This window comes from Barbatula barbatula, assembly GCF_947034865.1.
Source record: "Barbatula barbatula genome assembly, chromosome: 6".
NCBI lineage: Eukaryota > Metazoa > Chordata > Actinopteri > Cypriniformes > Nemacheilidae > Barbatula > Barbatula barbatula.
In genome coordinates this window covers 17,676,347-17,696,152 of record NC_136765.1, presented here as the reverse complement: position 1 = coordinate 17,696,152, position 19,806 = coordinate 17,676,347, and the positions used below count along the sequence as shown (strand labels likewise).

The 19,806-nt window shown below is 36.9% G+C and overlaps 3 protein-coding genes and 2 long non-coding RNA genes across 6 annotated transcripts in view; 2 read left to right on the top strand and 3 right to left on the bottom strand.

The window, feature by feature from the left end:
• Nucleotides 1–1,488, top strand: part of crybg1a (crystallin beta-gamma domain containing 1a) — a 39,422-nt gene extending 37,934 nt beyond the window's left edge. For both annotated transcript variants that reach the window (XM_079458833.1, XM_079458834.1), the window contains one exon: nt 678–1,488. In XM_079458833.1, coding sequence (XP_079314959.1) covers nt 678–766 — 89 coding nt within the window. In that variant the 3' untranslated portion in view covers nt 767–1,488. The remainder of the gene's footprint in view (nt 1–677) is intronic.
• rtn4ip1 (reticulon 4 interacting protein 1) lies at nt 1,486–7,652 on the bottom strand. Its single transcript, XM_079458835.1, has 9 exons — nt 7,202–7,652; nt 6,300–6,451; nt 6,124–6,192; nt 5,891–6,015; nt 5,751–5,799; nt 5,522–5,658; nt 5,028–5,211; nt 3,961–4,053; nt 1,486–1,766 (listed from the first exon to the last, which is right to left on the bottom strand). The coding sequence occupies exons 1-9, from the start codon at nt 7,443–7,445 to the stop codon at nt 1,644–1,646; spliced, it is 1,176 nt and encodes a 391-aa protein (XP_079314961.1). The 5' UTR covers nt 7,446–7,652; the 3' UTR covers nt 1,486–1,643.
• A 51-nt stretch (nt 7,653–7,703) lies between these two features.
• Nucleotides 7,704–13,442, top strand: qrsl1 (glutaminyl-tRNA amidotransferase subunit QRSL1). The gene is made up of 11 exons (XM_079457912.1): nt 7,704–7,781; nt 8,329–8,488; nt 8,583–8,681; nt 8,773–8,869; nt 8,974–9,135; nt 9,380–9,555; nt 9,720–9,832; nt 9,953–10,145; nt 10,234–10,351; nt 11,116–11,321; nt 11,597–13,442. Exons 1-11 carry the CDS (start codon nt 7,728–7,730, stop codon nt 11,806–11,808), a joined length of 1,590 nt encoding a protein of 529 aa, XP_079314038.1. The 5' UTR covers nt 7,704–7,727; the 3' UTR covers nt 11,809–13,442.
• Nucleotides 13,443–16,929: 3,487 nt separating this feature from the next.
• LOC306895600 lies at nt 16,930–18,231 on the bottom strand. The gene is made up of 2 exons (XR_013786801.1): nt 18,086–18,231; nt 16,930–17,457 (listed from the first exon to the last, which is right to left on the bottom strand). It is a non-coding gene; the product is annotated as an uncharacterized lncRNA (long non-coding RNA).
• Nucleotides 18,232–18,550: 319 nt separating this feature from the next.
• On the bottom strand, nt 18,551–19,516 carry LOC306895601. Its single transcript, XR_013786802.1, has 2 exons — nt 19,348–19,516; nt 18,551–19,192 (listed from the first exon to the last, which is right to left on the bottom strand). It is a non-coding gene; the product is annotated as an uncharacterized lncRNA (long non-coding RNA).
• Nucleotides 19,517–19,806: the final 290 nt, after the last annotated feature.

Genomic DNA, 19,806 nt, shown 5'->3' with positions numbered 1-19,806 from the left:
TAAAAATATATTGTCTGCTTTGCGGTAAAACGTTTAAAGCATCAGTCATATCTGTATACCGAGTTTACATTTAGGTCAGAGGAAAATCTATTTAATACATTAATTATCTAATATAATTCTACATATTTTGACACATATGGCATACAGGACTCTTGGGCCCCAAACTAGCAAGTCAGTGTAGTTATAAATGATTTATTTGGCCTGAAACGATAATCCCTATGATGAAGGATCACTGTATTGCTCATTTGTTTGACAGTAGATTCAGAATGAGGCTGCTTGAGGTTCAAATTACTGTGAAACTTGATCTGACCTAATGCCAATGAACTCAGCGGAAACTATGCTTTGCTGCCACCATGTTGTCATGTGGTGCATTACACCTTGTCAGTCATTTTTGCACTCTTAAATGCAAATTAAAGTTTTGTTTTAACAATCACATATTATATCGTGGAATGCTTGATTCTGATTGCCTGACGAACGTTCTACAGGTGTGCATTATTTTTTTTAGTCAAACGCACACCTATGAAGTAGTTCCAGATCTGTCGACCGAAATACAGTTCGATATTTAGTCCACCACAAACAACATGGACGGCCCGTCATCGATTATTCCTTACATATATGAGATACAAAAATGTAAAAACCTGAGATGTATTTAACCACCTTATTTTTGTTTCTTCCAGGTGGGCAACAGTATGATAAAAACCAGGTGATTCTCAACACATTTGATGAACATAAACCCAACCAGAGGTGGACTGTGGAAATCCTGTAAAGTCAACAACAGACATCATTCCTGTCACTCCTAATAATCAGCAGAGTAGCAAACTGCTCTGCAGATGGTTTTTAAGAATCGAAGGCACAAAACAGACTGTGATGAGAGACATGTGATTAATGTGCCATCCTGAACCTCTAGATGTTTTGAGATGTTTACAAGATGGATGTCTCTGTGGAGAATAAATTTCAAGTCTATTGACTACATCAGGGACATTAAAGTGATCCTTACGACCTGATGTGCTTAACCTGCCTCGCTTACACCTTTCAGTCCTGGGACGGTCTTCTAATATGAACTGTCATGACTGCAATTCAATGTCACTTTAGGTGACCTTTATTTTTCCTTTTTTAGTATTAAGCTGCAGACTGACTGAAAGCAATATACGGGACCATTTTCATTCCCTCTCAGTTAAAACTGTATTCGATAAAGCTGTATTCCATCTGATTATGCTGATCTGGCATCAGTTCACTCCAGTTCACATGCTGAAAGTTATTGGTTTGGCAACTGATCGTAGAGCAGCTGTTCTGCTATCAGAGTGTTCTTTATTTTCTGAAGATACAGTCTGGTGGTTTAAAGAAATATTTAAATAATTGCTTTAGTGTTGCCTTGTCTAAATTTCCTAAACATACTGTTACATGTAACAAAATATATTATTGTTGTTTTCTTTTACATATTTAAATAATGCAATGTTAATGCAAAATAAAGACACTGTAGCAATTGCAGTACAGAACATGAAGTTTTTATTTAAACAGACTGAAATAGACCCATGATTTTTATAGCTTTAAAAGAGCATTGCTTTAAACTACGGATACAAAAATATCCTGTTAGCATGGAGACATGGAATATCCACCACAAGATTTTTGTTTGGTTACCATGGTTATTCTTTCTGGTCCTCTGTGATGGTAACCACAGTTTTTCCACGAGCGTGGCCCTGTTCCATCTTTTTAAAGGCCTGGGGCGCCTGAGCAAATGAGAACACTTCCTCCATCACAGGACGGATCTAAAACAAAAAGTTACAAGTGGAAAAATATATTAAATAAGATGTTGAATTCTGCCAGCAGCTCATACAAATTAAGTGAATATAGAGCTTTTGTGAAAGATCTACAACTCAGTGTCACTTTTCAGCTTGTCTACATTAGATGGTGCTGTCGTGCAGGTGGGTGTAGCAGTTTATTCACTCCGGGTGTGGTGTAGTGGTCTGAGATCCGGGCTGGTAAACAGAATATTGCTGGTATGAGCTGTCAAACAACGTTTTGCCCTTGAAATGCTGCTCTGAGGGATCGTACCCGTAACAAGTCAATGGAGTCACCACGTGCAAATCGTGGAAACAAATCCCACTGGCCCTGGTTATGTTGTGAAGAAGACTGAGCTTGGTGCCTTAGATATTAACAAAAAATTATTTAACTCACTAAAAAAATAATATTCATTGATATCTTACAGGTTAGTGCATAACACTAAAATAAGCTTATTATAGCACATTAAACCTTTGACGATTTCACAGTTCTGGGGCACCTTTGACAAACATTTTAATGGTAGTCATTAGTGCCTCGGAAATCTCAGTTGCTAACATTTTCATAAATATATTTCTTTGTTTGTTTTAATATATACTTGAGTTTGAGTCAATCATGACAGAATGTTCATTTTTGGGTGAACTGTCCCTTTAAAGAGATATATCTTCCAAAAACACAAACTCTGTGGCTTGTCTTTAAAACAAACCAGATTAGCAAACAATTATTGCACACACAGGCACAACAGCACAGTGTTTTAAAATAACTAAAACCTCAAAAAACATGAATTATGTTAGGCTTTGTAACACTTTGTATCAGATACAAGATCCATTCCAATCACAAGCACGAGGTAACAAAAGGTTTTTCCCCTTTACTGTTATGCAGTAAACATTGTTTTTTTCTGAACATTGTAACAATAAAGCAGGGCCCGTATTCATGAAAGATCTTAGTGCAAAGAGTTGCTCCTATTGACAAAATTCGAAGACAATTCTTAGAAATGTGGGCGTTTCCCCTTAAAATTACAGAGAAGATCCTAGTAAAGGAAAAAGTCATTCTTAAAGCATCTTAACCCCTAAAAGAGCTCTTATGGTCAAAAATTTTGGAGTTGCAAGGAGGACTTGGACAAAACACGAAAAGTGAGAAGAAATGTGTTGCAATGCAGGTTGTCATTGCACTGAATGCATGGTTTGTCAGATTTTTTATGTTTTTTGTGTGTGTTCAACTTTTGTTTATCTTGGTTTTGGTTTTCTTGTATAGCTGCTCAAATTTTAAAAGTGCTATAAAATACAATTACATTGAATTGCATGACACCGAGTTAATAAGACACTACACATTAGGTTGTGCAGTGTTTTATGTTTGTGACCGATCCTATTAGAGACACGCTAACATCTCTAAGACAGCGCAGAAAGGCCACAGCGCCAGAAATAGAAGTAGTCACAACATTAACATAGCTATGCAGCAGAGATGATTTGGTTCTGTCACAACCTTCTATAGTGTTCACACGAACAATTACAGCACTTACAGAAACTCATTTTCTTTGCTCTCCATTTTCTATCAAATACATTGACATATGGTAAATAAAAAATAATAAAGAATATATACATATACTGTATATTGGGCATGTGTATGCGCAAGTATGGCACAACAGGAAAAAATACATGCAAATGAAGCATGTAAAGCGCCCTTTTCAGTTAATCAATACCTCTGTATTGAAGAATACTTTCCTTTATTTACCTCTGTTTATTTTATCTAAGTCTCTATTCACTTCATTATCTCCCCTGACTGTTGTTATTGTTTCGTTACATCTATGTGATCGATTTGCATTTGCACTTTTAACATTATAATCTTTGATCAATTAATAAAAGAGATTCTAAAAGACTGTGTCATACGTAGCACAAGGGTCAGCCCCGCCTCCTCACAAAGATGAAAGTTTTTGTCTTTTCCTTGGAAAAAAGTTGCTCTCAGATGGCTCCTGAATCAAGTTGTTAAGCTAAATTAAGAGCTTTCTTAGAGGATTTTTAGAAGCTTTAAGAATACGAGCCCATATCCTTCGCAACTAAGACTGAGAAGGATTAGTTCAGTCAAAAGTAAAATGAACAAGAACAATTTTCAACATCACTTATTATGTGAGAACATTTGTCACATTGGTCATGTTGACATATTGAGTACTGTACTGGAGAACTGTACCTTTCCGGCATCAACCATTTCACTGATGTCATCCAATGTAGGGCCACTTGGAGCAAAGAAACCCCAGCGATAATGCACTCCTTTCCTAAGGTGCTGAGAAAGAGATAGAAAGCATTACCACAAGCCTAATAATTTACATGACCAAAGTCAAACTAGTTTAAGCTCACACACCTTCACTTTTTTCGTCCATTCATTAGTCATTATTAGTTAATCCATTAATTATTTCTATCATTACTTTACAGAACAGACTGTCCCTCTTTTCTACACCGCAACCCATTTGAAGCATACACTATACACACAAACTGTATGGTAATAAAGTACAAAGGTTTCTGTGTGGCTTTAATGTCAAAGAGCAGAGGTTTGAATTTCCTGCTGAACCTTAGCCCAGCTAGATGGTTCAGCCATCAAACCAAACCCACACCCACAATGCATATTGTTAAAAAATGCTGCCAAAACTATTCCTCAATGATGCCTTCTCGCATGCATGATATGAGTGTGTATAGCGAATGTGTATTTTTATTTATATATTTACAGTACGTACAAATAGAACCAATGCAATGCGAAATAAGAGATGTGAGAAATGTGTTATCAGTCATCTTTAGAGCTTAGAGAACTGAAACACAATTCAGACAAAGCAAAGTAAACCTACAGCAGAATCCTGTTACAGTTTTTATATTTAGTGAGCATAAATAAACTGTTCCGTGTCAGTGTCTTCCACATTTCATCTGTCCAGCGAGTCATTTCACAAGTGTGGTTTCTGGTACTTAAAGGAGAGAAACGACTGGTTTGCAGGCTGGTGATAATCTCTCTCACAGACACCGAGTTTCTTTTTCCAGAAAAGAAACGGGGCTTTTTTGGGAGGATAACTTTCTGCGAAATGTTTCATACAAGCTGCTAGTTCACCCACGCATACATCTAAAGACATCTTAAGCATGAAGAAGCCATGGATATGATAAACTAAGAGTGTTAAAAGCATTAACTATAATTGTTTAACATCGGTGGTTTGTAACCCCACCCAAACTCATTCTAGATGTTTCTTCAACAGCTCATGGATTAGAGGGTCCTACCTTCAGCACTTTGCATGCTACGGTGACTCCGGTCTGCATCATGCCGTCTGCAAGGCCTAATCGGTCAGTGTTCTGCAGGAATGGTGTGACCAGCGTAACATATTTTGCTCCATTCCAGGGTTTCAAGAGATCCAGTGCCCATTTCTCTGTATCACCACCAATATTATCTAAAATCAAATCAAACCTGAAAGAAAAAAACATCACTTAGTCATTTTACTCAAAGCTATTAATATGTGGCCTTAAAGGGACAGTTCACCCAAAAAATGAAAGCTCCGGCATCATTTACTCAATGTCATTCTACACTGATGACTTTGACCTGTGATGACGATATTTTGAAGAATGTCAGTACCCAAACAACACTGGACCCTATTGAATGGACACCAAAAACATTTTGGGTGGACTATCCCTTTAAATGCCAATAAGTGTGAAAGATAAAATATAAAAACATCAATTACATATATTTAATAACAAATTGGTTGAAGACATTAACACACTTTTGTAAAGACTGTAGTTGCTTTTCAACTGGTCCAGCAGTATAGTCCACAACATCGTCAGCACCCAGATCTCTCACAAGCCGCTCAGCATTCTGGGAACACGTTACAGTGACATGGGCGCCCCAGGCTTTTACCATCTATAGAGAGGTAAACACCAGTGTTATATAAAGATGACTCCAACTTTCTTTTTGATCAATAAGTATGTTAAAAATTGTATTACTATCATTACCTGAATAGCAAAGGTTCCCACACCTCCTGATCCTCCAAGAATCAGAACACTGCAATAGAGACAGACAAAGCCTCAGTAACACCCGCAGACCCCTTAAGATTCTTCTACTCAACAATATTAATGCTTGAATCCAAACTTGCCGTTTCTTTGCGCTGTTATCTTTGTTTAAGCCTCCCGTGTTGACGATGGCAGACCAGGCCGTGCAAGCCACGTATGGAATCGATGACGCTTCAGCATGGCTCAGAGTATTGGGCTTCTGAGACACCTGAATGACACAAAATATTTGTTTAGGTATCAATCTACAAGACTTTACCGTTCTTAAATATACACAGTGTAGATTTTTATGTCTACAAAATGTGAGACTGAATGTTACCTCATTGGCACTAAGCACTACAAACTCCCCCAGACTACCCTGCTTCCACGGAGGGATGGCAGCCCACACCTGACAGAAGAAAAGAAGACACTTTTGCACATACCATTTACTCCAGGCTTTTCAAATATATTAAAACTATAATTTCGTGCAATTTCCCACAATGCACTGCTTCACACCTGATCTCCTGGTTTAAAATACTTCACATCTAGCCCACATTCCATGACCTCCCCCGACACGTCACGCCCAAGGATGAGAGGAAACTCGCTGCCTGATTGGTTCATGTTTAGTGGGTCACGTTTCATGGCCATAGTAGCTGCCCCATAACCACCTATAGTAAACAATAACGGCACATTTGTTTACATCAACTTATATAGTTCTAAAACACAAATACAGCGTGAAGTTAAGTCATTCTAAACATGTTCCTTCTTTAACAGGCCAGTCCCAACATGCTGTGTCATGTGTTATATGTTCTTATAAAAACGTATTTGTTATATGATATTAATACATTTCTGTCCATCACTTTATACCGATCATTAATAACATATATTTAATTAATAATTATACAGTCAACATACACAGTCTGTAACTGTATATGACTGTATAACTGTGGCACCAACTATTTCTCACTGGCTTTTATTGTTCACTAAATGATCTACATACACTGAATGCACAGCAAATAAGTTTATGTTTATGATGTTTATGAATGATGTGTTGAAATGCACCTTGATGAGCTTTTGCCGTTTAAATGTTGCTACAAAAGCAGACCCAAAGTTTGGTTAAAAACATCGTTTTACTGTAGTAAACCTGTATTAACCTTGAATTTTGGGGGCAATACCACTGAAATAGACTGTTATAATACTCAATCCATAACAAACATAGTTACTATACTTCTACTATAATAAAATCGTTATTAATTTCCAAATGGGTTGGTTCAGTCTATATGACAGCTCACAATGATCAAGCAAATCATAATATACAGGGCACAGTTCACCATTGACTTTATGAAGATGTCACGTTTTATGAAATTCTACAATAAACGATTCAGAGCGGACCTGATTTGGACTGGACACTGACATACCCCTCATGCTGATGTCTAAAGGGTTCAAGCCCGCAGCGTGCACCTTCACGATCACTTCATTGGGATAGTGGACGATCGGAAGAGGCGCGTTTTTGGTAAACCTCAGTACATCGTTCCCCCCGTATTTGTCGATGACCCATGCGGTCATCACAGTGTTGCGGGATGCTGAGACACTAAAGCCCCTGAAGTGACCTCCGTGAGCCCTCAGCGTGGACACCAACCACCGCCTGCACATGAGATGCATGTCTGATGTCAGATAAACCGGATCGCTCTTCTTCTTATAAACAACACGATTGAAGATTGCTCAACGTCCCTTACGGTTTACAATAACCAGCGATTTATAATAAATATCATTTAATTTTTGAAGAAAACTCTGGGAAGCAATCTCTCCCTGCAAAACCTAAACAAACCGGTGATCTTGAACTTTCACACGAGTGATTGAACCAATCACAGACCGGAACGCCGTGCGAGAAACCAATCACAGAGCGGAGATGAAAGGACGTCACCGAGGTCAACAGGAACTGTCATGTCAGCCTCCTGTGCAGCAGCAGCAGCGATGCTCGGCTTGTCCATCAGAGAGGTCTGTTTTTACTGTACCTTGAAATTCATTTACACATCCTATTTTTTGCTCAGAATGAACTTGTACTTCTGCAGTGTTTGTGCGCCGTAATACACAATGTGTTCTGTTTTGAGGAGCAGAAAGTGGTGTATGTTATATGACATTGTTTCTCTCACTTTAATATTCAGACTTATTGTATGGGACGAGCAGTTAAATACCTTTCTTCTAAGAAAGCGTATTTTTGGAGTCGTACGTGGTGTTATTTTCAATATAAAACAATGTCAGCTAACGTCATTACATTAAATTCATTCTAGAGGGTCAATGGTTTTAATGGAAATTCTGTTATGTTAAATTGAAGCCATATTGGTCTATGTGGGTCTCCACTGGTGATCCGAGGAGTTCTATTGGTGAGATGTAATAAGATGTAATCAATGGAACCAAAACAACATCCACTAGAATATGTCCCAAAACACACTACATAAAATTATTTTGTAATGTTTAAATGTGAAACTGCTGATGGCATGTGTAATGAAAACCGTTTGTTTTGTTTCTTTCCTGTGTTCTGCAGGTGTCCCAGGCGCTGAAGGAGGGCAGGCTATCTGCCACTGAACTCTGCAGGAAATGCATCAATCAAATACAGAGGACGAGGCTCCTGAATGCTTATATCACCATCACAGAGGAGCAAGCCATGGAGCAAGCACAGAGAGCAGATGACAGGCTGCGCACTGGTGTGTGTGTGTGTGTGTGTGTGTGTGTAGTCAGTCAAAAAATATATGCTTCTTGGCTGTATAATAATGATTTCTATGCTTTTGTTTATGTAAGGTAAACCTCTTGGTCCTCTTGACGGCATTCCCTTCACTGTGAAAGATAACTTCTGTACTGAAAATATAGAGACTACTTGTGCTTCACACATGCTTAAAGGTGAGCCAATCTAAATCAATAACCCAAGACTGATGCTTGCCTTACAATGTCATAGATTTCTAAATAGTTCACATTACTTTTGCAATTGTAGGTTATGTGCCTCCCTTCAATGCTACAGTTGTGCAGAAGCTTTTGGATCAAGGGGCAGTTCTCATTGGGAAAAATAATTTAGATGAGTTTGCAATGGGGTAAATGTGCACACACATCCACATACTTGAAGAGTATAAAAGACATATGCTTAAAATGATCAGGTTATGCCAATCTTATATGTGCTTTTTCTTTCTTTCTCAAGATCCGGCAGTACAGATGGGGCGTTCGGCCCTGTTCGGAACCCCTGGAGTTATGCAGCATCATACCATGAAAAGAGCAAAGGAGATCTGGATTCTGATTGGGTAATCGCAGGAGGAAGTTCAGGAGGAAGTGCTGCTGCTGTGGCATCTCTCAGCTCCTTCCTGTGGGTCTGACATGTCTATGTGAACTTCTTTTTTATTCTAAATCTACCTTCTCATTCTGTTTTTTATGTAATGCTTGTATAATATTTGTATGTCTTAAATTATATTTCAAATTTACAATTGTTAAAAAAAATATGGAATTGATGTGAATATTTTCCTCTTTCAGGTACTTAATAGATGTTTATTTGATTTCTTCTAGGTTTCAAATAGTATGTTAATGTGTTTCTGATATTGCTTTTCTCTTAGAGCATTGGGGTCAGATACAGGAGGATCTACACGAAACCCTGGTTCTCTGTGTGGAATCGTGGCTTTGAAGCCCACGTACGGCCTGGTTTCCCGTCACGGGCTCATCCCTCTGGTCAACTCAATGGATGTTCCTGGAATTATGACTAGGAGTGTTTATGATGCTGCCACAGTCTTAAGTATGATAGCTGTCAATCATTATCATGACTATCTCTGATTTATTCAATGTTCTTTAATAAAGTATTTAATAGATTTTTCTTAGCCTAGTTTACTTTTCATTTATGCTTACTTGCCATTAGTCTTATCCACAGACTCTTTGTGTTCTACTGGTTTGCTGCTTTAGGGATTCTACAAGGACATGATGAAAAGGATTCAACAACAGTCCAGGAACCGAGCCCCACACACAGCCTTCCTGAAGACTTTGATATTAGAGACATATGTGTCGGAATACCAAAGGTAAATCTCAGACAAAAATGATATTCCGATTTGTACGCCTAGAAATATAGAATAAATAAAATGTATTCTACAAACTTTTACCAGAAAACATTTGTAAAGTTGTTTGTGCGGTGACATTAGGAGTATCACGCCCCAGACCTTTCTAAAGATACTCTGGCCCAGTGGAGTCGTGCGGTGGACATGTTTGAAAAGGCGGGAGCTCAGGTGCAAGAGGTTTCCCTTCCACACACACAACACTCCATTGTCTGTTATCACGTTCTGTGTTGCTGTGAGGTCGCATCCAACATGGCACGGTTTGACGGACTTGAATACGGTACACAATAATAACTTATAAATAAGTTACATCTAATAACATGTACATCCAAACAAAATGTACAAAAATATGCATTTTGTCTCCTCAGGTCATCGCAGTGCCGTGGACCGCTCCACAGATGCCATGTACGCCACCACGAGACACGAAGGCTTTAATAATGTCGTCCGCAGAAGAGTCCTGTCAGGGAACTACTTCCTTCTTAAACCGTGCGTGTCCTTCAGAAAGACAACTAATGTTCTCTCAAATCACTTTTAACAAATGTTTTGTTTTTTATAGCCTCCTATTTATGCACACAACATCATTACTGTATATATGAAGAAAATATATTCAGCTAGATATTAATTGTATTAAATCACTGAATGTATTTAAAAATACAGTATATGGAATAATATATTGTTAATAAATTGCAATATATCGAATAATACATAAGAAATGACCCCTTTTGAAATTTTGAACAAAATGCGCTGGCACTTGGTTCCAAAATTGAAAAGTATTACTTAATATATTGCATTATATTTTCAAGGATATATTTGTTTCATAAGGGTTTCTGCTACCTATATATAATGTATTATACAATAAATGGGTTTTTGACAGACTATTATACAAATGTGACCTATGGTTTGACGGCAAAATAAAACGAACAATGGAGATAAGTCTCCCATGTAGACACAGTGTTATGCTATTTTATATGATATATAAACATTAATAATAGAAAACAATATGATATTACCAGTTTGTTTTCTAAATATGTCACACAGTAGGACACATGTATGAATTATTCGTCATCTGTCAAACATTACAATTATTTAAGCTATTAAAATGATTAAATAAATTTTTTTTAAAGAAATCTGAAAATGGAGATGTCGCTGTAGTTTCAAGTTTATGTTTTGTGGCAGGAATGGTGAAAAGTGCTTTATTATAAATCTCTGAAGTTGATTTGAGCTAGATATTTCACTTCCTGTTTTCACAGGAATTATGAGCGTTACTTTGTGAAGGCTCAACAGATCCGGCGTCTCATAGCTGAAGATTTCAAGCGTGTGTTCAGCTCTGGTGTAGATGTTCTCCTTACACCCACGACAATGAGTGATGCTGCACGCTACTCCGACTTTATACAGGAAGACAACAGAACACGGAGTACTCAGGATGACATCTTTACCCAGCCTGTGAACATGGCAGGTAGAGTTTCCCCCCGGAAATTTTAGAATTTTAGACTTTTTCTTTCCCTAAATAGAAGTAAAGTTTCAATAGAGGTCTTAACAGGTAAATTAAACTGTACTGAGGTCAGTTGTCAGTGTTTACAACCAAACAAAAGGACATGTGACTGCCCCCAAATGAATGACCTATGAGGACAACAGTACAACAAACATTTTTGGGTGTATTATTGTTTCTCAAAATTCTTCTTAACCTAAAAAATGACCTGATTTGTGATTTTTAACCCTCCCCTTCCACAGGTTTGCCTGCCATCACAGTGCCAACAGGTCTGTCACACAGAGGTCTTCCCATCGGCCTTCAGCTGATTGGTCAAACACTACAGGATTGGAAGTTATTGACAGTAGCACACTGGCTGGAGCAACAGGTTAACTTTCCAATGATACGTTTCCATGGAGACTCAAATGAGAAAGAGGTGGAGAGATCGGCCAGAGAACGGACACATATAACATGATCATAACCACACCGAAAGAGAAGATTTAAAGTAAAGAGGGACTAATGCTAATAAAAAAATAAATACTTTTTACAAATATTTAAAGAATCGATGAGTCAGACTCCGTACTTCCTGACCTGTATGACTTTTTTCATCTGCGGAACTGGAATCCATTGACTTCCATTGTTTGGACACAAAACCACTTTAACATTTCTTAAAGTATCTTCTTTTGTGTTCCAGGTTTTGAATCACATGAGGGTGAATAGATAATGATATCATTTTTATTTTGAGTGAACTGTTTTAGGTAAACTGTCCACAAAAAAACAAGGACCAGCATACAGACCTAATCTGTGAGGACACATTGAATTTAGTCAATGCTCTCACTACCGTTACCGACAAAAATAATACAGAATATTTTTGCAGCAAAAATATTTGCAGCAAAACCACAAGAACTAAGGGAAGTATTTTGACCTATCTCAGATCCGAACAACTGTACACAAAAGACAGAAGAGTTGCAATGTCTATATCAGCATGATATCAAATCAAAAGCTTGCTGCAAATGCCCACCCCTTTGCTTAATGTGCTTATTAAAATTTCCAGTGCAGTTCAAGTAGTGTCATGGCTGATACTCAGGATCAGGTTATCCGACAAAATAGATGTTTGGAGTCAAAACATGCTTCTCCATGACACTATTTTCAGTTACATAAAAAAAGCGGCAGTTTACACATTTTGCACTGCACCAACAAAAACAAAACCACATGTTTGCCGAACATTGTAACCACTCTATCAGAGCTGCACACATCCTGTTTCAAACGAATTGTGACGCCATTCACACCCCTACAGACAAGCTGAAACTTTACACTTGATGGTATGAAAATCAAGACATCCGGCACTGGATTAGTATAGATGTTGTGAATACAGTTTACAATCAGGGGTGGTTATCTTTGAACACTAAAGAAATGCTGTGAATATTCTGAGCCCAACCAGTAACATTTACATTTAGTCATTTAAAGACGCTTTTATCCAAAGCGACTTACAAAGTAGGGGAAAACTATAGAGGTGATTTGTGCAACAAATGAACAACAATGAGTAGGTGCAGTAAAACTACCAAAAGCCTACCACAGTATACGAAGCTACATTTAGTTTTTTGGTGGGATAGAAAAGTAGAGAAGAAGGAGACTGTACTAAAGGGTCAGATGGAGACGGAAGAGATGTGTTTTAACCGATTGTTAGAGACAACTACAGAATCCTCTGATCTTGCGGCACTTCGTGGAACATTTCCAGAGAAATTGCGTGAGAGTGATTTTTTTTCCCTTTGTGGAATGGAACCACAAGACTCGGTTTGATAGCTGAGTGCAGGGATCAGTCTGAATTAAGATATGGGGTGCCGAAGTACAGTCCACCCCCAAAAAAGCATCTATGTTAATACATTTTATTCGCTATATTTGAGTCTTCTAAAGCCATATGATGGTTTAAGGAACATCATTTTTATTCAACATCTTGATATCAAAATCTTGTGACCTTTGTTATATGTGTACAAAACCAATGACACATTTCTCAAAATATCTTCTATTGTGTTCCACGACAGAAAGAGTCATACGGTTTAAAGATTTTGAATGTTATATGGGTGAATAAATAAATAATTATATAAAGTCCTACACTGATGTCTTCATGCTATCCCAAAACCCTTGCACACAAGCACTGTCCCAGTTCTTTTAGTTCTGCTGTCCCACTCTTAAAGGGATATTTCACCCAAAAAATAAAATTCTGGCACCATTTACCAAACCTGGGTACATTTCTTTGCTCTTTCGAACACAAATAAAGATATTTTGAATAATGTTAGCGTGTTCAGTTCTAGTACATCGTTCACTAGTCTACACTAGTTTAATTAAGTTAGTTAATTCGCTCTCTATACATAAATGTATATTTCAAGGCACTAGACTTTAAAGTGTTTGCTTTATTTATCTATGACAGAATTTTATGTTTCTGAGACAATACATTTATGTGTCATGTAAAGAATCAAGTGTTTCCTTGTATATCTATGAAAAGTCCAACTTTAGTGGATTGAGTTGTCTGTGGGCTAATACTATTATTCAGTCCTATTACAAAGTCCTACGTGTTCACTGCCTTCATTTCTCAATAGCAACTGTCCGTGTAGGCCACTCCGTACTTCTGTATCGGACATGAAGATGGTCTTGAATAAATAAATATAAAAAATATTGCAATAATATTACATGTAAAATGTGCTAACATTTGTTCTTGTCAGGTCAGGTATGACAGGTTGCATGAGGGGAACCGAAGCCCAGGTTTTGCATGTATCTTAGTGTTGAGTGGTTCCTGTTTTCACATGTGTTATATATGTCTGTTTTTTTATAAACCAAAGCACGATATATTTAACTTGACTAATATATGCTTTGCAATATTCCTTTGTAACATTCATTGGATCTAGAGCTTTATGTTAATTTGTGTTATTTGGATGTGTAATTATGTCCTGTATGATTTTATGATTGTAATAGGCCACATTAAGAAATAGTCAATGAAAATGAAACAGTAAGGATGAAAGACAGGCAACTTATTCTTGGCTACACAAACAAACACTGAAACAAAGAGTGCTTGAGGTGTATCCAAAACAGACTGAAAGATAGCTTCTAGGTACAGGGAGGGCATCCTGGTATATGATGTGTACATACATACTGTAACTTTTAATCTCAGGGACAAAACACCCATATTATTCTCATCATCTAGATTCTAGTTTGACCCGATATCGACCTGTGGAGTGTTTTAGAGCACAGTTTATTTTTTATGTTGTAACATTATGAAAAATGTTGCATAAACAATCTGCATTTTGCATTCGTTCCTTAAATAGATGCATTGAAGCTAAAACTACTCATTACTGTTTGATTGAATCTCCTCTGACTGATCAATTCAGGGGAAAAATGCACTGCGAAATGGCCCACATCCTCACCTGTTTATGAGCAGGAGATAGGTGTGATGTTTACTGTAAATATTAAACAAGACTGTGTCGTTCAATTAACAATTTCAGTCACAGTTTTGCCTCTAGGGCCATGAGTCATGATCCACACAGAAGTAGTATCTTGTAAACATGGCATTGTCCTTAATGCTGCGGAGATAAGAGCCTCTTTTCGACCAAACATCCCAAATGGATATCTTAGAGGTGAATCAAAGCCTGTGGTCAAATATCATTTGTCCTTCACCTTTAGTGTTTTTAAAAATACACTAAAGGTGTGATCTCTAAAAAGTGGTGAAAAATGAAAAAATGCCAAAAGGGATTTTTTTGATTGAGAAAGTAATTTGCACGCCTTAAACTATAGAGATGTTGGGATAACACTTTACAATAAGGTGTTATAAGTTAACATTAGTAAATTAATTGGCAAACATTACACTGTAAATAAAAAAAAATTGTAAACTGGAAAGAAGAACTATACCGAAAAATATTTATTGTTTCTGTACAATCATAGGATACAAGGATATACTGTATATTAAATAGTTTTCCCCATTTTTCTTATAAATGTGTTGTCTTGATCTTTAATTTCATAGTTTTTGACTGTCATGATTTAGTGTTTCAATAATAAACTGTAAAAAAATAAAATAAACAGTATTTATTTTATTAGAAATAAACAGTATTCCCTGTAAAATTACACTTTCCCCCTGTTTTCTTGTAAATTTGTAGTCTTTTCCTGTAATTTTACGCTGAGAAGGAACAATTTGTTTTTTTGCCATTTATTAATCCCTGTGAATGTTATTTTATGTCAATGCAGTTATTTATGTTAGTTCATGATGCATTAACTAATGCTGACAGTGACAACGTTATACTTTAATAATGTTTTAGTAATTGCTGCATGAATTATTATTAATAAATGCTTTTAAGGTATTATTCATTGTAAGTTCATGTAAGCTAATGCATTAACTCTTTGTTAATAACTAGCACCTTATTGTAAAGTGTTACCGATGCAGGAAACACCTGCTTCATAGACACAGGAGATGGCAGGTGAAAGAAACTGTCATGATCCTGTCCTCTTTGTAGTTGTTTTCTAGTCCAGGCTGACATCCATCGAGACAGCCCCATGTCTTTTGTCTTATCACTGCCCCCTTGTTTCCTTATTCATTATCGTTATCAGTTTATGCCCTTTGCCTGTTGCCCTTGTAATGCCTCTTTTGTTCCTCTTCTAGTTAATGCCCTTGTGTTTGCTGTCCGGTGCTGGTTTGTTTGGCTGCATCACTGTCTTGTCCTGTTGCCCCCTGGTCTCGAAGGTACATAATGTGAAATGGTTTTTGTTCTTGCTTTCCCCTCGAGGGATTGAGTTATGTTTTATCCACATTAAATAAATGTATTTTGTTGAAGAGCTGTCTGCACTTGGGTTCTGTTCCTGTCAGTTTCATTACAGAAACGACTTTGATCAATTGATCTCTGGTTAGACCGTTGAACAATGGTAACCTTTTTCAGGTGATCGGTGGCAGCTCTAAGTTCTCGTGGGAAGAAGCCCAAGAGGCTGAGAAGATTTTATGCCATGTGTTTGTGAAGAGTTAATTTGATGTGGATCCTGAGATATGATATACTAGAACGAGAACTGTGGGTGAAGGCCAGTGTGTGATAACTGTGCGGTGTGTAAACCTAGAAACCAGAGGCTAATTTCTTTTGACAAAATTATCATATTATACAGATGTCTGATTCGTTTTGAGTGGTTGTTGCAGAACGTAAATGTGTCTACCTGCTGTTGTATTTGCTGCAGATTTCCGTCCTGTCATCACACATGCAGACACCCTTTCTCTAACCGCACTTCCTCTGCCTGTCAAAAATCCCACTGCAACTTTGCAGGTTAACTGCTAAAATTTTGTTTTAAATGGGAACGGTTTCAACCTAATTTGGTTCTTTATTTTCTTAACCTATATTCAACTCATGATATAAATCCAATAGTTTGGTTTATCCTTTTTTGTGTTGCATATGTCCCCGCATTGTTAAAGTGAGTTTCTGCCATTAAAACTTTACCGCATTTAATGTGTCATTTTTTAACCACTTTAGCAGCAGCTCAAACTGCTATTTTCATAGCAAACTGATTTTAACCTATTATTATAGTAGCCTATATGTTAAAAAAACAGACGTTTCATAGTTTGACATACAGATGCATACAATCACCTGCTTTTATTGTGCATATTAACACATTCCTAATAATAAATCATATTTTTCACAATCCGTAGGCCTGAAAAAATTTAAAAAGGGAGAGGTTACACTGACAAGGCTCATATTATAAAACATGGTGAACAAATGATGTCGTTTCAGAAACTGGAGTGATATCATGTAAATCATGTGGCTCATCTGAAACTTTAGTTTGTACTGGAGGATCGTTGGGGAGTTCCTGTAAACTCTCTACATTGACAAAAATCTATTTCACAAATGTGAACTGTGCAATTGTGTTTCACACCCGAATTTAAGAATTTTGGAAAATCTGATTTGCTGTCTTTGTTCATGTCTCGGTCTTCATCATCTATGGCAAACTTTCTCCATCTAGTTCAAGATCTCCCATGGATGAAGTAGAGCGTGGCTGCTGGGATCAGTAGACACAGTGTGGCGGGCACAGCACCCAATCCTGCAGCAGACTTTTCATCTCCTTTGCCTTCGGGAGGATTAGGACTTGTCTTGTTTGTAGTTGACTACATTAACAGAAAAGGCAGAAGTCATGTTACAGTGTAATTATGTACAGTGTGTGGTATGTATTGTGTAATATACTGTACCATGATAAAATGCGCATTTGTAACTTTAAGGAACTTTTTTTTACCTGATCTGGTTTAACACCATGCAATTGATTCAATTAGTTTTACTTTAATTAAACCAGTTAGATGCTAGCACATTAAGCTTAGGTTTTACATTATTAAAAATAAAGGTGGTTCACGATACTATAGAAGAACCTTTTTTATCTAAATGGTTCCATAAAAAAATCTTTAGCATCCAAAGAACCTTTGTTTCAAAAAAGTTATTTGTTGCGAAATAAAGTTCTTTAGATTATAAAAAATAAGAAAGAGAACGGTTAATTGTGGAAACATCATCATTCTGAAGAACCTTTATTTTTAAGATTGTATACAACATGTCAAAACATTTTTACAATTTAAAACCGTTATGTAGATTTGTTGTAAATTAATAACAAGATTGTTAATCTGTGGGACTCTAGATCTACACCCAAGATTTTTTAAATAAAAAAATTAATAAAAAGTATTTTAATTGTTGCAAAAATGTTAGACTTGAAAAATCTATGGCAATAAACGATAAACTCATAGTGCCTACCGCTGAAGCTGAAAATGGTAAAGTCATGATCAGCATCCCAATGCACAAGGTCCAGATGGCATTCATTTTAAGTTTATGTTAAATCTTAACAATAAGTTTTATTCTCTTCCCGAAGATGAGTTTCCTGTTAAACCGTGAGTCTGTGCTCAGTGATGTGGACAGGCGGGGATTTATACTCAAATATGACGTGTTTCTGAAACACCCGCCCACCACACAATTGTGCCCTCATCTCTTTCTAACAGGATTTCCAAATATACCTATGTTTAGAAAATGTCTTTATTTTCTCCAGATCTTCACGCTACAAGCTAAAGCATTAAAACAACTTAAATAACAACGTATAACTACATGTTAAAAGGACACACACAAATTGGATCAAAGATGAACATCTAAAACTTGCATATTTTCACATTTTAATAGTTACAATTACCAATTCATTATAGTCAATAAATAATTTACAACACGAGATGAATTAAACTGATTTGGTTCACACAGTAATGTTTAATAAACAGAAAACATAATGACATTCTCAGACTTTAACTCTAAAAAGAATCACATTTTAATGAATGCGGTGATTTCTTATTTAAATTTAATCTGGGATGAAATCTGTGTTTCTAAGAAACAGACACGTTTAAATTTTTTGCTTTTGAGTAGAGGAGACCTACAAAACCACAACAAAAGTTCAGTGCTGTGGTTCTGCTGGGACTGCAGAAGGACCCTTGGTATTCAGCAAGTCCTACAAGTTTGTGGCCAAACAAATCCCTTGTGGGAAAGTTTTTCTGTTAATATTCATTATTTTAAAATTCAGTACTAGTGTCTATTCCTCCCTGTTGTGTCTTCTGTTCTAAAGAATGTTTGAAAGATTTGCTCTTTGGGAGTCCAGTTGTCCTTCTTTATCAGTATCTCAGTCTTCACCATGTATATGGCAGACTTTCTCCAACCAGATTAAGGTGTATTGAAGATGAAGCCCAGGGTGGCCGTTGGGATCAGCAGACACAGTGCAACAGACGCAGGAGCCAATCCCACAGCGCTGGAGTTAGAAGGAGACGTGCCTGAGGATGATGAGGATGATGAGCCACCTGTAGACCTCGCAAGATCAGGGCTCATATCCTATACCAAACATGACGGTTTGGGGGATAAAGGAAATGGATAAAGAAAATAAACAAGATTTTCCAATTATAATTGCTATTTGACCTGTAGCAAAAATGAGAGAGACCAGACCAGTCTAAGGTAAAAAAATGATCAATAGGCTACACAGTGCTTACCTGTGAAGCTGAAAATGGTAGAGTCATGATCATCATCCCAAGCCACAAGATCCAAATGTTTTTCATTTTTAGTTGCCTTTTCCTCCTAAGGATAAATTCTCTGTTGAATTTGGAGTCTGTGCTCTACGATGCAGACATGCAAAGGTTTTATACTAAATGATTGATGTGTGACGCGTTTCTGAAACACCCGCCCACACGTAGGGAGGAGAAGTATCTCCAAATAATAATTCTGCCCATATTCGCATTTTCCAAAAGGCTCTCCAAATGTTGCTGTGTTTAAAAAATGTTTTATTCTTTGTCTTCATTATCTCTTTCATTACATGATTCTGACCTTTATTTTGTTCATAGGGATTAATGGTGTGTTTTGATTATTATGAAGAAAATTACACAATGACAAAGCGTTTCTTAGTAAACATATAATAATGCGATTTTATTTGATCAATTACAGCCGGCTTTTAA

Excerpts from the sequence above, each read along its gene's own strand:
- rtn4ip1 (XM_079458835.1), bottom strand. The coding sequence starts at position 7,445 with ATGCATCTCATGTGCAGGCGGTGGTTGGTGTCCACGCTGAGGGCTCAC. Across the intron at positions 6,193-6,299 it reads ATTTTAAACCAGGAGATCAG|GTGTGGGCTGCCATCCCTCC; the intron begins GTGTGAAGCAGT and ends TTCTTCTGTCAG. Across the intron at positions 1,767-3,960 it reads AAATGGTTGATGCCGGAAAG|ATCCGTCCTGTGATGGAGGA; the intron begins GTACAGTTCTCC and ends TTTTTGTTTTAG.
- qrsl1 (XM_079457912.1), top strand. The coding sequence starts at position 7,728 with ATGTCAGCCTCCTGTGCAGCAGCAGCAGCGATGCTCGGCTTGTCCATC. Across the intron at positions 8,870-8,973 it reads TTAGATGAGTTTGCAATGGG|ATCCGGCAGTACAGATGGGG; the intron begins GTAAATGTGCAC and ends TTCTTTCTCAAG. Across the intron at positions 9,833-9,952 it reads TATGTGTCGGAATACCAAAG|GAGTATCACGCCCCAGACCT; the intron begins GTAAATCTCAGA and ends CGGTGACATTAG.